Below are 21,143 nucleotides of genomic sequence, written 5' to 3'. Positions count from 1 at the left end.
AGATTTTCAAAGTCCTTATTTCCTTCTCTTTTCCTCGCATTTCATTCTTTTGGTTTTAATTTAATTTCGTGTTCTAATAGCATGTTCTGATCTCAACTTTAGAAGGTAGAGTTTTGTGGGGGGTTTTTGCATTCTTAATATATTTTCACAAAATATAATAGAATGACCTTTTAAAAAATATTCTTTTATTTTTTCTAAATTTTAACATTACTGAATCACAAAATGTCCATTAATACTGTGATTACAGACTAAAAACATCATTTCTGTGACAAGAAGCCAGTATCTGTGCCTTAAGGGTAGTTCCAACCTGGATATATTTAAATTTTTTAATTGATAAAGTTAACTTGCTTCAAACGTCTTAATTTTGTTGAAATCTAATTCCTTTCTATCACTAGGCATATTAAATGCAAATGTTAAATATTATTGCATGTTTTGGAGAAAAATAAGTTCAAAACTTCAGAAGTTAAAGCAGGAAAGAAGCAGCTGTAGGTCTCTCAGCCTTTTCTTTCTTTGACTGCTAGAAAGATCCTGATCTACATGACACCACTTGTAATGAGGCACTCCTAGCTTATCTAAAGAAAAATGTAAATTGTGATTTTTCAGCACAGACAAAAGTATAACTTGCTGAATTTCAGGCAAATAAAATATTCTGCAGATCATATTGTAAACTCTATGGTCTGGTATTTTCATGGTGGATAGTAAGAAACGCACAGCCTTGGCAGGATGATTAAGTCTAAAGTTTCAATGTGCCAGAGGTATTCTATTCAAAGGAAAATAAAAGCTACGGTTTATTTAGCACATCAGATGTTTTCTTTAGTTGTTCTATTTTGTTTTTCAGGTTTTTTTAAACTTGTTTGTCTTTTTACTTATTTTGTTTGCTCTTAGTATTTTTCTATTATAGAAAAATCATGCATGAAAACCTGAGACTTTAGATTGACAAACCAGAATGCTTATGCTTAAGATAACAGAATGAAGAGGAGACAGCTATTCATCTAGATAATCTTTGTATTGGAGATAGCTGAAGTAGATAATTCTATCCCTTTAGTTGCTTGTTTTTTTTTTTTAATTGTTTTCCTAGCTTGATTTATCTGAGCACTTGGCAACTTTCATTTCACGCTGGTTGTATTAAAGTAGCTATCAAAATTATATGAAGCAACTGAAAATAATGACTGCGGTTTTTTTGTTTTCTTTTGTTTGGGGTTCTTCTGGGTAAATTTTGAAAGGAAAATAATGTGCCAGCAGATGTTTACATGTAGTTAGTATACATAAAAAAAAAGTGGCACATTAACTTATTTTAACATTTAGATTTACATTTAGTGATTTGATTTTAAAACTATTTCCTTCCCAAGAAAAGAGAACTAGTTTTAGAGTATAGAATTTTATGGAGTTTTCTTTTTTAGATCCGGTTAATTTTTTAAAATCAGATTACAATAGTATTTATTATTAATACTACTTTCATTATTTTGCTGACAAATATATAAAAGCCAGTCTCCTCTTGTCAGTTATCTAATTAGCAATTCTTGTACTTTCCTAACAATTCGTCATATTAACATTCTATTAAAATAGCTGGTGTAGTTTCTGTCTTTTGAATGGACCTTAACTGATGTGATACAGAGACTATTAATTTCAGATACAAGGATTATTTTTTTTAAATTTGCATCATAAAATATATTATGAAGAGTCACCATTAACTAGCATTCATTACCAGGTTAAGAATTTCTTCCCTGGAAAGACCAGTAGTCTCTACAATGCTGTGTTTATAGTGTCTTTTGGTTAGTGACAACTTCAAATCTGTTTTGCTATGAGGTTTTTCTAATGTGGGTTCTTGAGATTAGAGTTTTTTTGTTTTCTACTAGCTGAACTACTGAAAAATAATGTCTGAGTAGTAATATTGAAGAGAGGAGGAAGAGTTTGGCATTTTAAAACACATTTTCTGGTGGAGAAAATTGGTTATTTTAAGACGTTGGTATGGTACTTCAGTCTCCACAAAATCATATTGATAACCATAGACATGGTTAACAAAGAGCATAGTCCCACACACTGAAGACTGATCAAGGTGTGTTCCTGTTTAGGCTTCTATTAAAAAACAAAAATCAAGTAACAACAACAACAACAACAACAAAAAGGAAGGGATAAAGAAGAAAGAAAAGGAAGAAAAACTTCACAGAATTAATACCAGTTATTTACAACTTCTTATAACTTTTTTAGAAAATAGGTGGGTTACTAACTTTTCACTTGGTTTAATGTATTTAAAGAGGTAGAAGTGCTATAAATATGGAATTTTCATCCTAATTTTAAACATTTACTAGATTTTTAATAGGATTTTACTATATGGCCATTATAAAAGAATGCAGCAGGAGTGCAGTTTTTAGGAAATAATTGTGTGTTCCTTTAGTCCTTTTTTTTTTACTCCTTGATTGTTTATATAGCGTAATTTTTTAGAACTAGAATTAGTTTTAAATAATTGGAAAGAATTAAGAACTGATTATTTATAGTTTCCTTAGATGTTATTAAAAAATCTTTCAAATACAGAAAAAACTGCTCAGGCTACATATGTAACTGCAAAAATGTAATAATTGGTATTCTACTTTCCTTATCCAGTTTTTCACCAACAGAATAATGCAGTATTTTCACTTTTCCTTCCTGTTCCGTTTTAGAATTTATGACACTGTGGTATCAACACTTTCATTATTTATGCATACATGTCTTGTATTTGTATCACCGTTATCTGTATGTTGACCAGATAAATGGATAACTGGATTGAGAAAAGAGATGTGTTCTTCTACTTTAAAAATCTTTGGGTCTTCCCTATCCCCACTATTTTGTTCTGTAGTATTCTTTTTACCAGATGCCCTATCCTGACCTTAACTATTTGTAAAACAAATAGAGATCGCTGTTGACTGTTAATAAAGAACTAGAGATCAAATTTAAAAACACATGTATTTTATCATAACCCCACAGTTAATGTACACATTTCGTTTTTCCCTCATCCATTTGACATATTTGAACTTTTTTAATGTCTCCAATCCCCTTTTTAACCACGTACATTGACCATGTACATTAAGCTAATGTACGGTAAAATGGCCAAAGGAAGCAGGGTAACCATCTGTCCCAGTTTACACAGGACTGAGGGGTTTTGCAGATGTGGAATTTTCTGTTTAAAACTGTGGCAGTCCCAACGACACTGGGAGGAGTTGGCTGGTCATCCTAACGGAGGCAGGAGACAATCGAGAGAAGTGGAGGGGCTAAATATTAACAACAGCATTTGTTACTGATACTGATCATGTGTATCTTCAGCCACCATTTGACTAACATAGTTTTAAGTCTTATCTTTGTGAGATTGCAAAAGGATGAAATTTTATTAAGCTTTTTCAGAAGTTCTTGCATAAGTCTTCCTTTGCACATTTACAAAATAGGGATACCCCACTTCCAGGGAAGCTGTGAAAATTAGGGAGTAGATTTATAAAATACTTCAGTATTTACTAGGTTTCCAGGTATGCTGATGCACTGAGTACTATAATAGTCGAATGGGAAGTCATTTCCAAAGTCTTCTCTTTTATCCCTTAAACTTTTCTTTCCCAACTAGAAGTAGGAGTGATAAACAGATATAAAGGCTAGTTTGAGGCAAGGTGATGTCCTTGGAAGGAAAACCTGAAGCAGAAGGAACTACCAAAGCAGTGAACGTAGCATTGGGGATGAAGTATTTTCTAGGTAAAGTATCTGTCATTAGTGGCTCTTATCCTCTTGAATATTAATATATTAATATTTGCTTCTCATGGGTGAGTGATATGTACCTAGAAGGTATAGTGAAGTATAGAAAACTCTGTACCCCCTCATCTCAAAGGCTTAAATGGGATCAAATAACCAACATACAAGAATTTAACTATTGTTTACAACATTATTGTGTTTAATTACTATAGGAAATGATTCATGTGAATACCTTCTCTCAAGTGGCAGATTTCTTGGAGAGAAAGTTTGGCAACCTCACAGCTGTATGATGCATAAGTACAAAACCAGGTAGTTTCTTCATTTTGTTGTTTGTTTTCTTTTCTAAGATGGGTCTTAATATCTGGTAGAAAAGTGTTGGTGAATCAGGGAAAGTGATAGATGGTACTTCTCTATGTGATGGTAGAGAATTGCTGACAAGGTAGGAGTTGGGAGTGAGTCCAAAGGAATATTCTCGCTCTAAAGCATTAGGGAAGGCTTTGGACCAATCTGCTTTATCTCAGGTGAGCGATAACCAGGCCCAGGGCAATAGCCCGTGAATGAAGGACTCTTGCTTTGGGACTTGGATAGCTACCTCATGGAGTTATTCTGAGACAACGGATATAAAGCACTTACTATGGTTAGAGTACATCTGAAACACTTATTAGGATGAGGGCTGTTATTATTGAGAGTTAGTCGATCATACACGGACTGGTAGGTTGAACAAACCTGGCCACCTATTTCTAAAGCAACATAACTGTGTATGTAATAATGCTGTACTACTTTCTTCACAAATGATGTGCTTTGAAAAGTGCCAGTATGCCGATATTCCTTATTCTAATTGATGTCTTTGTTGATTTCAGTGAAGCGAAGAACTGCCTTGTAGATAAACATATTGCATTTATTGGAGATTCCAGGATTCGTCAATTGTTTTATTCTTTTGTAAAAATAATTAATCCCCAATTTAAAGAAGAAGGAAATAAGGTAAATTTTGTCTATTCATTTCATTAGCGTATTGTTTTAGAAGTTAGTTGAATAGTTAATAGGAGGAATGTGCCCTTTCACATTAACAAAAGGAACTATAAAATTTTACTTTGGTTTTGGGAAAGGTGGAGGGGGAAAACAGGGACAATTTGCCATAATGCGAACATAAGAAAAACAAGTGGTGGGTAAAGTATTGGCAAGCTTTTTATTGACTTAAACTTTTCGTTTTCAGAAATATTAAAATTCTTTCCATGGAAAACATTTTTAAAAATTTTAGAAAGAACAAAGAAGAAATATACCTTATCCTCCTTTTAATATTTTGACATATTTCTTTTCAGACTCTTTTTTGAAAACAAAATTGTAATAGTTTAGCATGTGCAATTTTATATCTTGCTTCTATCCCCACCACTTATCACAATTTACCATATTATACAATCAATGTACGCATCTTCATAATGGCAACATATTATTGAATGGATATAATGTGATTTTATATAATCTTCCCTTTTCTTGACTTTTTGTAGTTTTCTAATGTTTTTTATTTTACAATTTAAAAAAGGACATTTTTATTACATTTTTGTGTGAAAACTTTGCTTTTTAAATTATTTCCTTAGGATGGAATCTTTACAATGCAAATACTAGGTTGAAGAATATAAATACTTTTAAAATTATTGATTATATTGTTAAACTGTTTCAATCTATACTGTAAGTAGCAATGCACATTGGGACCTAATTTTCTGTAACCTTTCTGGCACTAGGCATTCATGCTATATAGTTAAAATGACAGTGTAACAAATTTCTGCTCTTTTTAATTTCTCATTTTAAAAATGTGTCTTTTTTTAAAAGCTAACAAGGATGAACATCTTTCTGTTAATTAATCAAGTTAATTAGTTAATTTGGGGGGAATTATCTCATAAAACAGTATCTTCTGTTTGTACATTTTTAAGTGATCTAAGGTTCTAGTCCCTGCCTTCAGTTGCATGTGGTTGGGAGTGGGTAATGGCAAGAAGAAAAAAGTAAAAGTACAAAAAGTTCAGAATTGTAGGGGTAATAGCTCATGAATTTATGATGAAAATCTCCCTGTACACATCAACTTGCCCAGCGGCAAGGAGTTGAAAAATCAGGGACTTAACAGCTTAAGTAGCTAGTTTCACAGTGATGATGGTAATGGATACTAAGTCTTTAGGAACTACTCCTTGTGAGAAGAGGCCATAGGCTATTAGAGATTTTGTCTACCAGGAAAAGCTAGTATAGATTTTAAAGCTGAATAATAGAAAATAACAAAGTCAACCTCTCATTTTATTTGGTATCTATAAATGTATTTTCCATTTATATTTATACATTCAAAATTATACAGAAGAGTTCAAAGTATTTAATGACCTGAGATTCTTACAGTTTAAAGTAAAAAACTTAGTAAACATTTAAAAAACAGATGTCTGATTAAAAAAACATTTTTAGTATTTCTAGGCCTAGAATAGTGTGACTCTTGAAAATTGGAATAATGTATTTGGCAACAGTTGAAAAAAATCTGTAATGGTTTAGTCTATCGCCAAAAGTAGGTACAATATGGTACATTGTTTCTGAGCTCTAGGTTTCCAATTTTTATTTTCTAGAGGTTCCTAGTTATCCCACAATTATCAGACAAGATACATTTTATTTTATATGCATTTTAAAAAGAAACAAAGACAGTTTGTCACAGTCTTAAAGAGACAGTTATTGTGAAACTATTTAGATTAAACTGCTAGTGGAACATTTGCCAAATTGTATTTTACTTATTCTCTTGTCTCTGAACACCTTGAGGACAGAGATTGTGTATCATCATTATTTTTGAATACATTTCTTGTGCCTGGCATGTTGTGAAGTTGATTAATTTTTTTTTTTTTTTTTTTTTTTTTAGCCTTGGTAATGGGATTCTTTAGGTGGAATTAGGAGTATTGAAGATAATATTTTTTTGAATTTATTTCTTTTCTGTATTGGGGCAAATTTTTTAAAAAGGAAGCTTTAGAGCAGGATTCTTTTTTTTCAAATTATATTTTGTGGAAGACTAGTTCTGTACGAAGCTCTGGTCAAATAAGTTTGGGCAGAGCCAGATATCATATCCCCCTCTTAGATGGTTTTAATTTAGGCTAGGATATTAAAAACTTGAGAAGTCTTGCTGTAAAGAAACCTGTTTGTGTTACTTCCAGCCAGAGGGCAAGGTAGATACTCTGGGGGCCTCTTCCACTTCAAACCAACTAGATCCTAGATTAAAAAAATACTTGTTGATGTATTTCTAAACTTTGAAATGGGAGACACACCCCCAAAAAGGAACAAACTGTGAGGCAAAACCAGAGATGGGAACAATAACAGTAGGCGTGCAATAGAGATTCAGGTTGCCCTAAAGATAGATGCCAGTGGCTGCAATACCCTATATGTAGAAAACTAAGCTTTGAGCCAGCATATTTCTCAATAGTAATATTGGGAGCCAGAGGACAGTAGACTAATAACTTTAAAGTTCTGATAGAAAGTAAGTTTCAACCTAGAATTGTATCCCTAGCATACAGATTCCTCTGTTCTTGAAATATAGGACATTTTTCAGATAAACAAAAACTATGAGGGTTTACTGCCACATTAAACTTATATTAAAGGGTTTTCTAAAGAATAAACTTCAAGAAGCAGAGAAATAATTCAGAAAAAAAAATGATCTGAAACAATGGTTAAAGAAAATAGTAAACTTGTATATAAATCTAAACAGTGTCTATAAAATAATAATGTCTTTTTACACTTTACAAAAAGACAGTACAATAGCATATAAATGAGAGAGAGATGACCACAATTAGTGTTCTAATGTCCTCTTTACTCTTTAAGGTATTATCGTTTTTTTTTTAATTCATCAACAAACTACACAATACACTTTAATGTTTATTTATTTTTATTTATTTATTTATTTTTATTTTTGGCTGCATCAGGTCTTCGTTGTGGCGTGTGGGATCTTCATTGCGGCATGCGGGATCTTTTTTTGTTGTGCACGGGCTCTTCCTTGCAACACATGGGCTTCTCTCTAGTTGTGGCATGCGGGCTTCTCTCTAGTTGTGGCGCACGGGCTCCAGAGCGCATGGGCTCAGTAGTTGTGGCACGCAGGCTTAGTTGCCCTGTGGCATGTGGGATCTTAGTTCCCTGACCAGGGATCCAACCCGCATCCCCTGCATTGGAAGGCGGATTCTTTACCACTGGACCACCAGGGAAGTCCCCAGGTATTATCTTACTTTAGAACTTAAGTTAATGATGCCCTTTAGTCCAAGGGCAAGGACTAAAAGGATAGAATTAAAATGGGTAATTCCAAACCAGAAGAAGAAAAAAATTAAAACCAAACTCATCTAATACCAAATATAATGCACACGTGTACATACACATGCACACGTGCATATATATACTCCGATACACACACACATATACATATATCTATATATATATGAACATTTATATGTACATGTAAAAATCAGTGTTTACATTTCATATGTATATAAAAATATGTGTATGTGTTAGGGAGCTAGAAATCAAAAAGTAAGATAATAGAAACATTTATAATCAAAATAAATGCAAGTAGTCTAAACTTGTCAGCCAAACACAGATTTTCAGATTGATTTTAAAAAGAATTTTCTGCTGCTTAGAAAGATACCTAAAACAAAAGGACATAGGAAGGATTTAATTTAAAATGAGAAGAGATTTATCAGACAAATATTTATTAAAAAAGATAAGTTGTATTAATATAAGACAAAATAGATTAAGAGGCAAAAAGCATTATTGGGGATACTTTTTAGTGACAAAAGATTCAAATCACTAGGAAGATTTTGAATGGTAGGCATTTAATAAATTAGCCCTAAAATATATAAAGCAAAAGTTAACATGATTACAGTGAGAAGTTGACAGATTCTCTGCCACAGTGGGAGAATTACTCACTGCTCATGCAATTAATAATAGTGCAAGCAAATAAGTAAACATAGAGTAGACTGTTAACATGCTGATTTTACGAACTTATAGTTCAGTACTTAAAGCATACACTAAGATATCAGAGAATATATTTTTTCAAAGCATACATGAAATCTTTTTTTGATCACATATTGGGCCACTAACCAAGTCCTGACAATATCAGAGAATTGGTATCATTCTCTCTCTGTTAGGTAAGTTCCTTTGTATTCTAACTTATTCTGATAAAAATTCTAGAATCCTGCAGTAAATGTTCCAATGGTAAAATGCTAGACACATTTCCATTAAACTCAGGAAGAAAACAAGGAAGTCCATTATTGCTGCTTCTATTCAATATTGTATTAGAGATCCTTAGCCAAAGAAAGATAATTTAAAGATACAAGGATTGGAAAGAAATAAACTTGATATTTTATAATACAGTTATCTACACAGAAAATCCCAAAGAATCTATAGAAAATTTACTAGATGTAATAAAAATTTTAATAATATAGCTGATTATAAGGTAAATATATGAAAATTAATTGTAATTCAATAAAGCTGTTAAAAATTAATTGCATATCTACTTGTCAGGAATATAGAGTTCAAAAATGTTATTTAAAATATACTGTGTGCAATAATAACAAAAAGCACATAGTACATAGGAATAAACATAGTAACTAAGGAAGGTGTATATGCAGAAAACACATGAAATTTTATTAAAAGGCAATTTAAATATAATTAAATGGAAGGTATGTACTGTATTCTGGAATGGGAAGACTCAATATTGTAAACATGTCAGTTATTCTCAAATTAATCTATAGGTTCAAACAATTCTAACAGGATTTGTTGTAGAACTTTACCAGTTCATTCCAAATTTTATATGGAGGGCAGTGGACCAAAAATAACTGCAAGAGATCTAAAGAACAAGGTAGAAAGGACTTCTCCAATATCAAGACCTATTTTAACTAGACATCTTTTAATTAAGAAAATGTGGTATTGGGAGAGCTAAACAAAGAAACCAATGGAGCAGAATATACAACTCTAAAATAGACACAATCATATACAAAAAAAACCTAACAGATATGCTGTTGAAGATCCGTAGGGATAGGAAAGTCTTTCAATTAATGATGCTGTCAATTGGTTATATAACGGAAAAAAGTGAAATTGGACCCTTACCTCACACCATCAAGTATAATTATTTCTAGATGAATTTAGACTTAAATGTGAAAGTCAAAACTTTGAAACCTTTAGAAAAAAATATAGAATATCTTTGGTACCTCAGGTAGGGATAAGTTTCGTACGTAAGAAACAAAAAATGCTAACCATAAAATAAAAGATGAATAAATTCACATTCTTTAGGATTAAGATTACGTGTTCATCAAAAGATACCTTAAAGAAAAAAGACAACTATAAACTGGGAGATGATATTTGTTGCATATATCCAAGAGATAAAAGGAACCAATTAATAAAAAAGACAACTCAGTAGAATAAAAAGAGGAAAGGCATGATCAGGCATTTCACAGAAGAGGAAACATAAATCCCAGTGTAAATCTAAAAGATGTTTAACCTCATTAGTAATTAGGGAAATGCAAATTAAGACCATAGTGAGATAGCATTTTGTACCTACTTTAGTGCCAAAATTAAGTTTGACAATGGCAAAAAATATGAACTCTAACAATGTATTAGAGAGGCTGTGTCTCAAACCACTGGTGAGGGTACATTGTTACAAACACTTCAAAAAATAATTTGCATTATTATGTGAGGGTGAACATTTGTATAGTCTATGAACATTTAGAACTATTACAGAAAGTGACTCATGTAAAGAGATGTTCAAGAAGGTAACTATCGGTGCTGTTTATAATCTAGATTTGGTGCATTGTATCAATTAACCTAGATTCTAAAAAAATAATGAATATAATATTTGATGTGTATTGATAAAATAAATTGATATATAAAACGAAACTAGAGACATGACAACTAAATGCAATACCTGTTGTTTTTTCTTTTTTTTATTGAAGTATAGTTGATTAACAATGTTTTGTAAGTTTCAGGTGTATAGCAAAGTGAGTATATATATATATTCTTTTTCAGAATTCTTTTCCATTACAGGTTATTAAAAAATACTGAGTATAGTTCTCTGTGCTATACAGTAGGTTCTTGTTGGTTATCTATTTTATAATACTGTGTATATGTTAATCCCAAACTCCTAATTTATCCCTCCCCCCACTTTTCCTTTGGTAACATTAAGTCTGTTTTCTATGCCTGTGGGTCTATTTCTGTTTTGTATATAAGTTCATTTGTATCACTTTTTTAATTCCACATATAAGTGATATCATATGATATTTGTCTTTGTCTGGTTCACATCACTTAGAATACTAATCTCAAGGTCCATCCATGTTGCTGCAAATGGCATTATTTCATTCTTTTTTATGGCTGAGTAATATTCCATTGAATATATGTACCAACCTTCTTTATCTACTGCTTTGTCAGTGGACATTTAGGTTGCTTCCATGTCTTGGCTATTGTAAATAGTGCTACAGTGAACACTGGGTGCATGTATCTTTACAAATTATGGTTTTCTCTGGATATATGCCCAGGAGTGGGATTGCTGGATCATATGGTACCTCTATTTTTAGTTTGTTAAGGAACCTGCATAGTGGCTATACCAAATTACATTCCCACCAACAGTATAAGAGGGTTCCGTTTTCTCCACACGTTCTCCAGCATTTATTGTTTGTAAACTTTTTGATGATGGCCATTCTGACTGGTGTGAGGTGATACCTCATTGTAGTTTTGATTTGCACTTCTCTAACAATTAGCAATGTTGAGCATCTTTTCATGTGCTTTTTGGCCATCCGTATATCTTTGGAGAAATGTCTGTTTAGATCTTCTGCCCATTTTTTGATTGGGTTTTTTTTTTTTATATTGAGGTGCATGAGCTGTTTGTATATTTTGGAGGTTAATTCTTTGTCCGTTGCATCATTTGCAAATATTTTCTCCCATTCTGTGTGTTGTCTTTTTATTTTGTTTATGGCTTCCTTTGCAGTGCAAAAGCTTTTAAGTTTAATTAGGTCCCATTTGTTTATTTTTGTTTTCATTACTCTAGGAGGTGAATCCAAAAGATATTGCTGCATTTTATGTCAGAGTGTTCTGCCTATGTTTTCCTCTAAGAGCTATTAGTATTTGGTCTTACATTTATAGTTCTTTAATCCATTTTAAGTTTACTTTTGTGTTTGGTGTTAGAGAATGTTCTAATTTCATTCTTTAACATGTGGCTGTCCAGTTTTCCCAGCAGCACTTACTGAAGAGACTGTCTTTTTTCCATCATATATCCTTGCCTCCTTTGTCGTAGATTAATTGACCATGGATGCTGCATTTATTTCTGGGCTTTCCAGCCTGTTCCATTGATCTGTGTTTCTGTTTTGTGGCAGTACCATGCTGTTTTGATAACTGTAGTTTTGTTGTATAGTCTGAAGTCAGGGAGCCTGATTCCTCCCGCTCCATTTTTCTTTCTCAAGATTGCTTTGGCTATTCGGGGTCTTTTGTATTTCCATTCAAATTTTAAGATTTTTTTGTTCTAGATCTGCAAAAAATGCCATTGGTAATTTCATAGGGGTTGCATTGAATCTGTAGATTACCTTGGGTATTATAGTCATTTTGAAGATGTTGGTTCTTCCTATCCAAGAACATGGTACAATATATCTTTCCATCTGTTTGTGTCATCTTCGATTTCTTTCATCAGTGTCTTACAGTTTTCGAAGTACAGATCTTTTGCCTCCTTAGGTAGGTTTATTCTTTCTGATGTGATGGTAAATGGGATTGTTTCCATAATTTCTCTTTCAGATCTTTTGTTGTTAGTGCATAGGAATGCAAGAGATTTCTGTGTATTAATTTTGTATCCTGCAACTTTACCAAATTCATGGATGAGCTCTAGTAGTTTTCTGGTAGCATCTTTAGGATTTTCTATGTGTAGTATCACATCATTTGCAAACAGTGTCAGTTTTACTGCTTTTTTTAAAAATTTGGATCCCTTTTATTTCTTTTTCTTCTCCGATTGCCATGGCTAGGACTTCCAGAACTATGTTGAATAAAAGTGGCAAGAGTGGACATCCTTGTCTTGTTTGCTGATCTTAGAGGAAATGCTTTCAGCTTTTCACCATTGAGTATGATGTTAGCTGTGCGTTTGTCATATAAGGCCTTTATTATGTTGAGGTAGGTTCTGTCTGTGCCTACTTTCGGGAGAGTTTTTATCATAAATGGGTGTTGGATTTTATCAAAAGCTTTTTCTGCATCTATTGAGATGATCATGTGGTTTTTATTCCTAAATTTGTTGATGTGGTATATCACACTGATTGATTTGTGGATATTGGACAGTCCTTGCATCCCTGGGATAAATATCACTTTATCATGGTGTATGATCCTTTTAATGTATTGTTGGATTCAGTTCGCTAGCATTTTGTTAAGTATTTTTGCATCTATGTTCATCAGTGATATTGGCCTGTAATTTTCTTTTTTTGTGGTATCTTTGTCTGGTTTTGGTGTCAGGGTGATCGTGGTCTCATAGAATGATTTTGGGAGTGTTCCTTCCTCTGCAATTTTTGGAAGAGGTGCAGAAGAATAGGTGTTAACTCCTCTCTAAATGTTTGATAGAATTCACCTGTGAAGCCATCTGGTCCTAGATTTTGTTGGGAGTTTTAGTCATAGTTTCAGTTTCAGTGCTTGTGATTGGTCTGTTCATATTTTCCATTTCTTCGTGGTTCAGCTTTGGGAAATTGTACCTTTCTAAGAATTTGTCCATTTCTTCTAGGTTGTCCATTTTATTGGCGTATAGTTGCTTTCAGTAGTCTTTTATGATCCTTTGTATTTCTGTGGTGTCCGTTGTTAAGTTATCCTTTTTCATTTCTAATTTTATTGATTTGAGCCCTCTCCCTTTTTTTCTTAATGAGCCTGGCTAAAGATTTATCAATTTTGTTTATCTTTTCAAAGAACCAGCTTTTAGTTTCATTGATCTTTTCTATTGTTTTCTTCGTCTCTAATTCCTTTATTTCTGATCTGATCTTTATGATTTCTTTCCTTCTGCTAACTTTGTGTTTTGTTTTTTCTTCTTTCTCTAGTTGCTTTAGGTATAAGGTTAGGTTGTTCATTTGAGATCTTTCTTGTTTCCTGAGATAAGCTTGTATTGCTATAAACTTCCCTCTTAGAAGAGCTTTTGCTGCATCCCATAGGTTTTGGATTGTCATGATTTCATTTTCACTTGTCTCTAGGTATTTTTTGATTTCCGCTTTGTTTTCTTCATTGATCCATTGGTTGTTTCGTAGCATATTGTTTAGTCTCCACGTGTTTGTGTTTTTTATACTTTTTTTCTTGTTAGTTGATTTCTAATCTCATAGCATTGTGGTTGGAAAAGATGCTTGTTATGATTTCAGTTTTCTTACATTTACCCAGGCTTGCTTTGTGGCCCAGCATGTGATCTGTCCTGGAGAATGTTCCATGTTCACTTGAAAAGAATGTGCATTCTTCTGCTTTCAGATGGAATGCTCTATAAATATCAATTAAATCCAATGGTCTATGTGTCATTTAAGGCCTGTGTTTCCTTATTAATTTTCTGTCTGGATGATTTTTCCATTGATGTACATGGGGTGTTAAAGTCCCCCCATTACTGTGTTACTGTCAGTTTCTCCTTTTATGTCTGTTAACATTTGCCTTATATATTGAGGTGCTCCTATGTTGGGTGCATATATATTTACAATTGTTATCTTCTCTTCTTGGATTGATCCCTTGATCATTCTGTAGTGTTCTTCTTTGTCTCTTGTAACATTCTTTATTTTAAAGTCTATTTTGTCTGATATGAGTCTTGCTACTCCAGCTTTCTTTTAATTTCCATTTGTTTGGAATACCTTTTTCCATCCCCTCACTTTCATTCTGTATGTGTCTCTAGATCTGAAGTGGGTCTCTTTTAGACAGCCTATATACGGGTCTTGTTTTTGTATCCATTCAACCAGTCTGTGTCTTTTGGTTGGAGCAGTTACTCTGTTTACATTTAAGGTAATTATCGATATGTATGTTCTTATTGCCATTGTTTTGGATTTGTGTTTATAGGTCTATTTTCTTTTTTGGATGTATATCTATTATAGTTTTTTGGTTTGTGGTTATCATGAGGTTTTGATAGCAGTCTATATATATACATGATTGTTTTAAGTTGCTGATATCTTAATTTCAAATGCATTTCAAATATCCTGCATTTGTACTTTCCTTCTCTCACAGTTACTGGTTTTGGTATTATATTTGCATGTGGGTGTTTTGCTACCTTTATTCTATGTTTGCCTTAACTGGTGAGTTTTCCCATTTCATAATTTTATTGTTTCTAATTGTTGCCTTTCTTTCCATCTAAAGAAATTCCTTTAGCATTTGTTGTAAAGGTGGTTGTGTGGTACTGAATTCTTTTAGTTTTTGCTTGTCTGTAAAGTTTTTGATTTCTCTGTCAAATCTGAATGAGAGCTATGCTGGGTAGAGTATTCTTCATTGCAGGTGTTTCCCTTTCATCACTTTAAATATATCATGCCATTCCCTTCTGGCCTGTACAGTTTCTGCTGAAAAATCAGCCGATAGTCTTATGGGGATTCCCTTGTATGTTATTTGTTGCTTTTCCCTTGTTGCTTTTAATATTTTCTCTTTGTTTTTAGTTTCTGTCAGTTTGATTACTGTGTTTCTGGGCATGTTCCTCCTTGGGTTAATCTTATATGGGACTCTCTGTGCTTCCTGGACTTGGGTGACTGTTTCCTTTCCCATGTTAGGGAAATTTTCAGCTATTATCTCTTCAAATATTTTCTCAGGACCTTTCTCTCTCTCTTCTCCTTCTGGGACCCCTATCATGTGACTGTTGGTGCATTAGACATTGTCCCAGAGGTCTCTTAAACTGTCCTTGTTTTTTTTCATTCTTTTTTCTTTATTCTTTTCCACAGCAGTGATTTCCAGCACTCTGTCTTCCAGCTCACTTACCTAATTATCCATTCTTCTGCCTCATTTATTCTGTTGTTGATTCTTTCTAGTGTATTTTTCATTTCAATTACTGTATTCCTCATCTCTGTTTGGTTGCTCTTTATATTTTCTGACTCGTTGCTATAAACTTCTTGTACCTTCTTGCTCTGTGCATCCATGCTTTTCCTGATTTCTTGGATGATCTTTACAATCATTACTCTTAACTCTTTCTCAGGTAGATTGCCTGTCTCCACATCACTTAGTTCTTCTGGGTTTTTTTCTTTTTCCTTCATCTGGAACATATTCCTCTGCCATCACATTTTGTCTGAATTTCTATTTGTATTTTTATGTATGTGGAAGTTTAGTTATGTTTCTCGACCTTGGAGAAGTGGCCCCCTATAGGGGATGTCCTGTGTGTCCCAGCAGTACACTTTCCCTCTCATTACCCAAGGTCCAGTGACCAGCTGGTCCCAGGGTAGGTTCTGACCTGCGTTTGCAGACTTGGTTCCACAGGCTGCCAGATCGTAGTTTTCTTGCTTCTGGTGTCTGCCTTACGGTGGGTTAATCTGGTCTAGAAGCTTGTGCAGACTTCTGGTGGGAGAGGCTGGTGCTTGCCCACTGGTAAATGGAGCTGGGTCTTGGCCCTCTGGTGGGCAGGGCTATGTCAAGGGGCATGTCTAGAGGTGGCTATGGGCTTAGGAAGTCTTTAGGCAGCCTGTCTGCTGATGAGTGGGGCTGTGTTCCCAGCCTGTTGATTGTTTGGCCTGAGGTGTTCCAGTCTTGGAGCCTACAGGCTGTTAGGTGGGACCTAGTCTTGATACTAATTACCCAAGAAAGATGTCTGTCTCCAGCAAGAGTTCAAGTAGAGGAACACTCCCCAATATTACACCACCAGCTTTTATGACCCCAGAGAGAGCCACAGCTGCCCAAGCCTCCCAGGAGACCCTCCAAGACCAGCAGGTAGGTCCAGTCCAGACTCTTATGAAGTCACTGTTTTTGTCCTGGGTCCTGGTGCTCACAAGACCTTATGTGTGCCCTCTATTTCCCCCATTCCTGTGGAGCTACTGCAGTCAAGCCCCACTGGCCTTCAAAGCTAAATGCTCTGGGGGTTCCTCCTCTCGATGCCAGACCCCCAGGCTGGGGGCCTGACATGGAGCTCAGAACTCTCACTCCTGTGGGAGAACTTCTGTGATATAATTATTCTCCATGTGGGTCACCCACCCAGGATATGGAATTTGATTATATCATGACTGTGCCTCTCCTACTGTCTTGTTGGGTTTCTTCTTTATGTTTTTGGATGTAGAATATCTTTTCTGGTAGGTTCCAGTCTTTTTTTAATCCATGGTTGTTCAGCAGTTAGTTGTGATTTTGATGTTCTCGTGACAGGAGGTGACTCAAGGTCCTTTTTCTCCACCATCTTGTCTCCAATCGGGTACACAATACCTGGTTTTAATTGAATTCTAGATTAAAATATAAGAACTATAGAGAAGACATTATTGGGAAATTAGGGAAAGTTGAACATGCACTGTATATTAAATTAGATAATATTTTATCAATGTCAGATTCTTAGGTGGGACTGTAGTATTGCAGTTATGTAAGAGAATGTACATATTCTTTGGAGATGTGTACTTAAGTATTTAAGGGTGAAATTGTTATTATGTCTGCAGTTTACTTTCATATGGTTCAGCAAAGGAGAAGAGCTATGTATAGAGTGGGCCAAAAACTGCCTTCGGTTTTTTAAGTACAAATAAAAGACACATTTTTCATTTTCACCAAGAATGTTATTGAACAATGTGTTCACCCTTTTGTTCCACTACCTTTTGCGATTTTTCAGGCAACTTCATAATTCCATCTTGCCAAAACTTTTTATCTTTTTGAGCAAAGAACTGTTCCAGGTGCCTTTTACAGGCTTCTCGGGAATTGAATTTTTTTCCATTAAGAGAATTTGTAAAGACCTAAATAAATGGAAATCCAAAGGTGCAATGTCTGGTGAATACAGCGGATGAATCAGAACTTCCTAGCCAAGCTGTAACAGTTTTTGCCAGGTCATCAAAGAAACGTGATCTTGTGTTAGCCTGATGGAAGATAATGCATTTTTCTGTTGACTAATTCGGGATGCTTTTCGTCAAGTGCCACTTTCAGTTGGTCTAATTGGGAGCAGTACTTGTTGGAATTAATCGTTTGGTTTTCCCGAAGGAGCTCATCATAGAGAACTCCCTTCCAATCCCACCATATACACAACATCACCTTCTTTGGATGAAGACCGGCCTTTGGTGTGGTTGGTGGTGGTTCATTTCGCTTGCCCCACGATCTCTTCCATTCCACATTGTTGTACAGTATCCACTTTTCATCGCCTGTCACAATTTGTTTTAAAAACAGAACATTTTCATTACATTTCAGTAGAGAATCACATGCGGAGATATGGTAAAGGTCTTTTTCTCTTAACTTACATAGAACCTAAACATCAAAGTGATTCACATAACCAGGCTGGTGCAAATGATTTTCAAAGCTTGATTTGGATATTTTGAGTATGTCAGCTATCTCCTGTGTGGTATAACACTGATTGTTCTCAATTACTGTTTTGATTTGATTGCTATCAACTTCAACTCGTTTACCTGACCGTGGAGCATCGTCCAGCAAGAAATCTCCAGCATGAAACTTCACAAACCACTTTTGACATGTTTGATCAGTCACAACACCTTCTCCATACGCTGCACAAATCTTTTTTTGCATTTCACTTGCTTTTTGAAATAATGAAGCATAACATGCCAAAAACGTCGCTTTTTTCTTCCATCTTCAATATTAAAATGGCTACACAAAAATTCACCAATTTTGATGTCTTTTTTTAAATGCACGCTGATATGATAACTGTCACATACAATCTAACAAAATTGTTTCAAATGAAGTTAAAGACAACTAAGTGCTACTAGAGCCACCTAACGGAAAAAACAGAAGTAACCTTTTGGCCCACCCAATACATGTGGTGCGTAGAGACACGTGAAGCTAGTGTAGAAAATATTAACCATTGGTAAAGGGTATTAACTTTGCTATAATAAGTCTGAAATTTTTCAAAATTAAAAGTTGGAGTGAAAGCCAACAAAACAGAACAGTATATCATTTGAGGATGAATATACATATGACAAAACTGTATAATAAAAAAGAAAGCAAAATAAAATTCAAGATGGTTGTTCTTTTTGGGCAAAGCAAGGAATTTGAGAGGGAGAGGGCCACATAGGTCATTCCATGTGTTGGTAATATTCTGATTTGTGCCATGGATTCACAAGTGCTTATTTTTACTATGCCTTGTGACTTACATATATGTGATATATTATTTTGTATATAGCAAATGTTATATTAAAATAATGAAACAAAGATTGAATTGATTGAATTAACTGTGCTATGCAAAAAGGAAAAAGAAATTTCATGACACACGATTTCTCTGAGTAAGAATTTGTTAAAGGTTAGGATGGAGTAGGAGGAGAACACCTATATAATTTTCTCTGTCCCAGTATTTCCCAGACTTATTTGACCAAGAAAACTCTTTTCATATATCATACCTTGAAGTTCTGTTGAATTAATGGCCTCAAGAGTCCTTTTGGGGAAAAAAGGTACAAATGAACTTATTTACAAAACAGAAGTAGAGTCACGGATATAGAAAACAAACTTATGGTTACCAGGGGATAGGGTGGGGAGGGATAAATTGGGAGATTGGGATTGACATATACACACTACTATATATAAAATAGATAACTAATAAGAACCTGCTGTATAGCACAGGGAACTCTACTCAATACTCTGTAATGGTCTATATGGGAAAAGAATGGATATATGTATATGTATAACTGATTCACTTTGCTGTACACCTGAAACTAACACAACATTGTAAATCAACTATACTCCAATAAAAATTTTTTTTAAAAAAAGTCATTTTGGGAAAAGATGCTTAAGCAGGACTAATAAGAATTTTAAAATTTAACTTGTTGATAAAAGCAAACTTTATTTCATTATAAAAACAAATACTGTCTGGGTAAATTAATGAAAACATTTCAACCTTGGTTTTAGGAAGAGAATTAGCTTCTTATTAACCACCCCTGTTCCATCCTGTATATTTAACTATGAAAGGATTTTTATTCTTTTTATGGAACACTTAGTTACAAGAAGTTGTAGTCTCTGGATTTTAATTTTTTTCTACAACTGGACTATTTATTTACTGCCTTCTAAGTGAAATCTACAATAACCTAGAGTCATATATGTCCATTCCTGTTTAGACAGGGCCTGTACTAGTATATTGGTGAGAAGAGACTAGATGTTGCTGCAGCAACAAACCATGCTACAATCTTAATACTTAGCACTGCTTGTCCTAAGTGGTTTGGCAAGGGGCTTTGCTCCATGCAGTCATTCAGGGATTTTTGCTATTGAAATTTTTACTATTTTCTAGTTGTGCCATTTGGGACATTCAACCTCGTCAGTCTCTGTATCAGGTTAAGGCAGAGACTAGAATTGCCCTGGGAACTTCAGCCTGGAAATGACCCATATTACATCTAGCCATATTATATTGGCAGCAATCAGTCTCTACCATAGATAATAATACTAGGACTAAATTTGAATCATGGGAAGCTTGGCAAAAAGATAATTTATATAGGCGTGTTCACATACCTGCTTATTCATAGTTGGAGTTTTATCTTTAAACTACATCTTAGATGTTGAAGATCACAGATAAACAGTTGAATATCTCTTATTTTTTGGTAGTCTATGCAGGTCTTTTCCCCTTCAGGTTGAATGTAGTTAATTGGGATATGGTGTACAAATGAGTCAACAAAAGCAGCTAAAGGAGGAATTATTTACATACAGTTAATCTACACATTAATATTTCTCTGTTGTCTCTCCCCCTTTTTTATGGCAGCATGAAAACATTCCTTTTGAAGACAAGACTGCATCAGTTAAAGTGGTAAGTTCATATAACAGTAAGCTAAATGTTATAATGTTGAAACTATTCATTGGTTAATTTATTTGCAGATCAGCTAATGCTTTGAACATGCTAAATGTATTTCAGTGTATTGAGAGCAGATAAGTAGAGTAAGATAATTTAATAAATGTGTGCACTATTTTGTGTAATAACATAGAAAATTTGGTCTCTCAAATTTTTATCCAGGAAAAAAATAATCTTGTACGTTAATTTGAAACCAGTATGCATTTAGGATCAAAGTTCATAAAAGAACATATATTAATTTCTTGAATTCCCAGTCACAGGTGACTTCTAATACTGAGAATCCAGATGGGGATCAAGACAACAATGTCCTAGATCTAATGGAGTTGATGAGTCATTATAGTTTTCTATGTGCAATTAAACATGGGATAAGGATGGCAAAAAGGAAAAAGTGGGGCAATAGAAATGTACAGAACAAGGAATTATTAAAAGTAGTTTTCCTCCTTGAGGAAATAATGTTTTAACTGAGGCCTCAAGCTAGTTAGGCTTAGGGGGAGAATTTATGAACATTGTAGGCAGAAGGAACTGGAACAAAGCCCTGGAG

At 34.1% G+C, this 21,143-nt stretch overlaps 1 protein-coding gene across 2 annotated transcripts in view; it reads left to right on the top strand.

The window, feature by feature from the left end:
• The window catches only part of CASD1 (CAS1 domain containing 1), a 68,273-nt gene that overhangs the window by 3,736 nt on the left and 43,394 nt on the right, over nucleotides 1-21,143 (top strand). The window contains exons 2-5 of one of the 2 annotated variants that reach the window (XM_082398323.1): nucleotides 2,073-2,215; nucleotides 3,921-4,017; nucleotides 4,569-4,689; nucleotides 20,516-20,560. In XM_082398323.1, the coding sequence (XP_082254449.1) occupies nucleotides 3,995-4,017; nucleotides 4,569-4,689; nucleotides 20,516-20,560 (189 nt within the window). In that variant the 5' untranslated portion in view covers nucleotides 2,073-2,215; nucleotides 3,921-3,994. The remainder of the gene's footprint in view (nucleotides 1-2,072; nucleotides 2,216-3,920; nucleotides 4,018-4,568; nucleotides 4,690-20,515; nucleotides 20,561-21,143) is intronic. The other variant, XM_082398322.1, reaches the window with a different exon arrangement.

Source organism: Balaenoptera borealis (genome assembly GCF_965194805.1).
Source record: "Balaenoptera borealis genome assembly, chromosome: 7".
NCBI classification, from domain to species: Eukaryota; Metazoa; Chordata; class Mammalia; order Artiodactyla; family Balaenopteridae; genus Balaenoptera; species Balaenoptera borealis.
The sequence above is the reverse complement of the archived record's forward strand: the minus strand, read 5'-3'. Positions and strand labels throughout refer to the sequence as shown.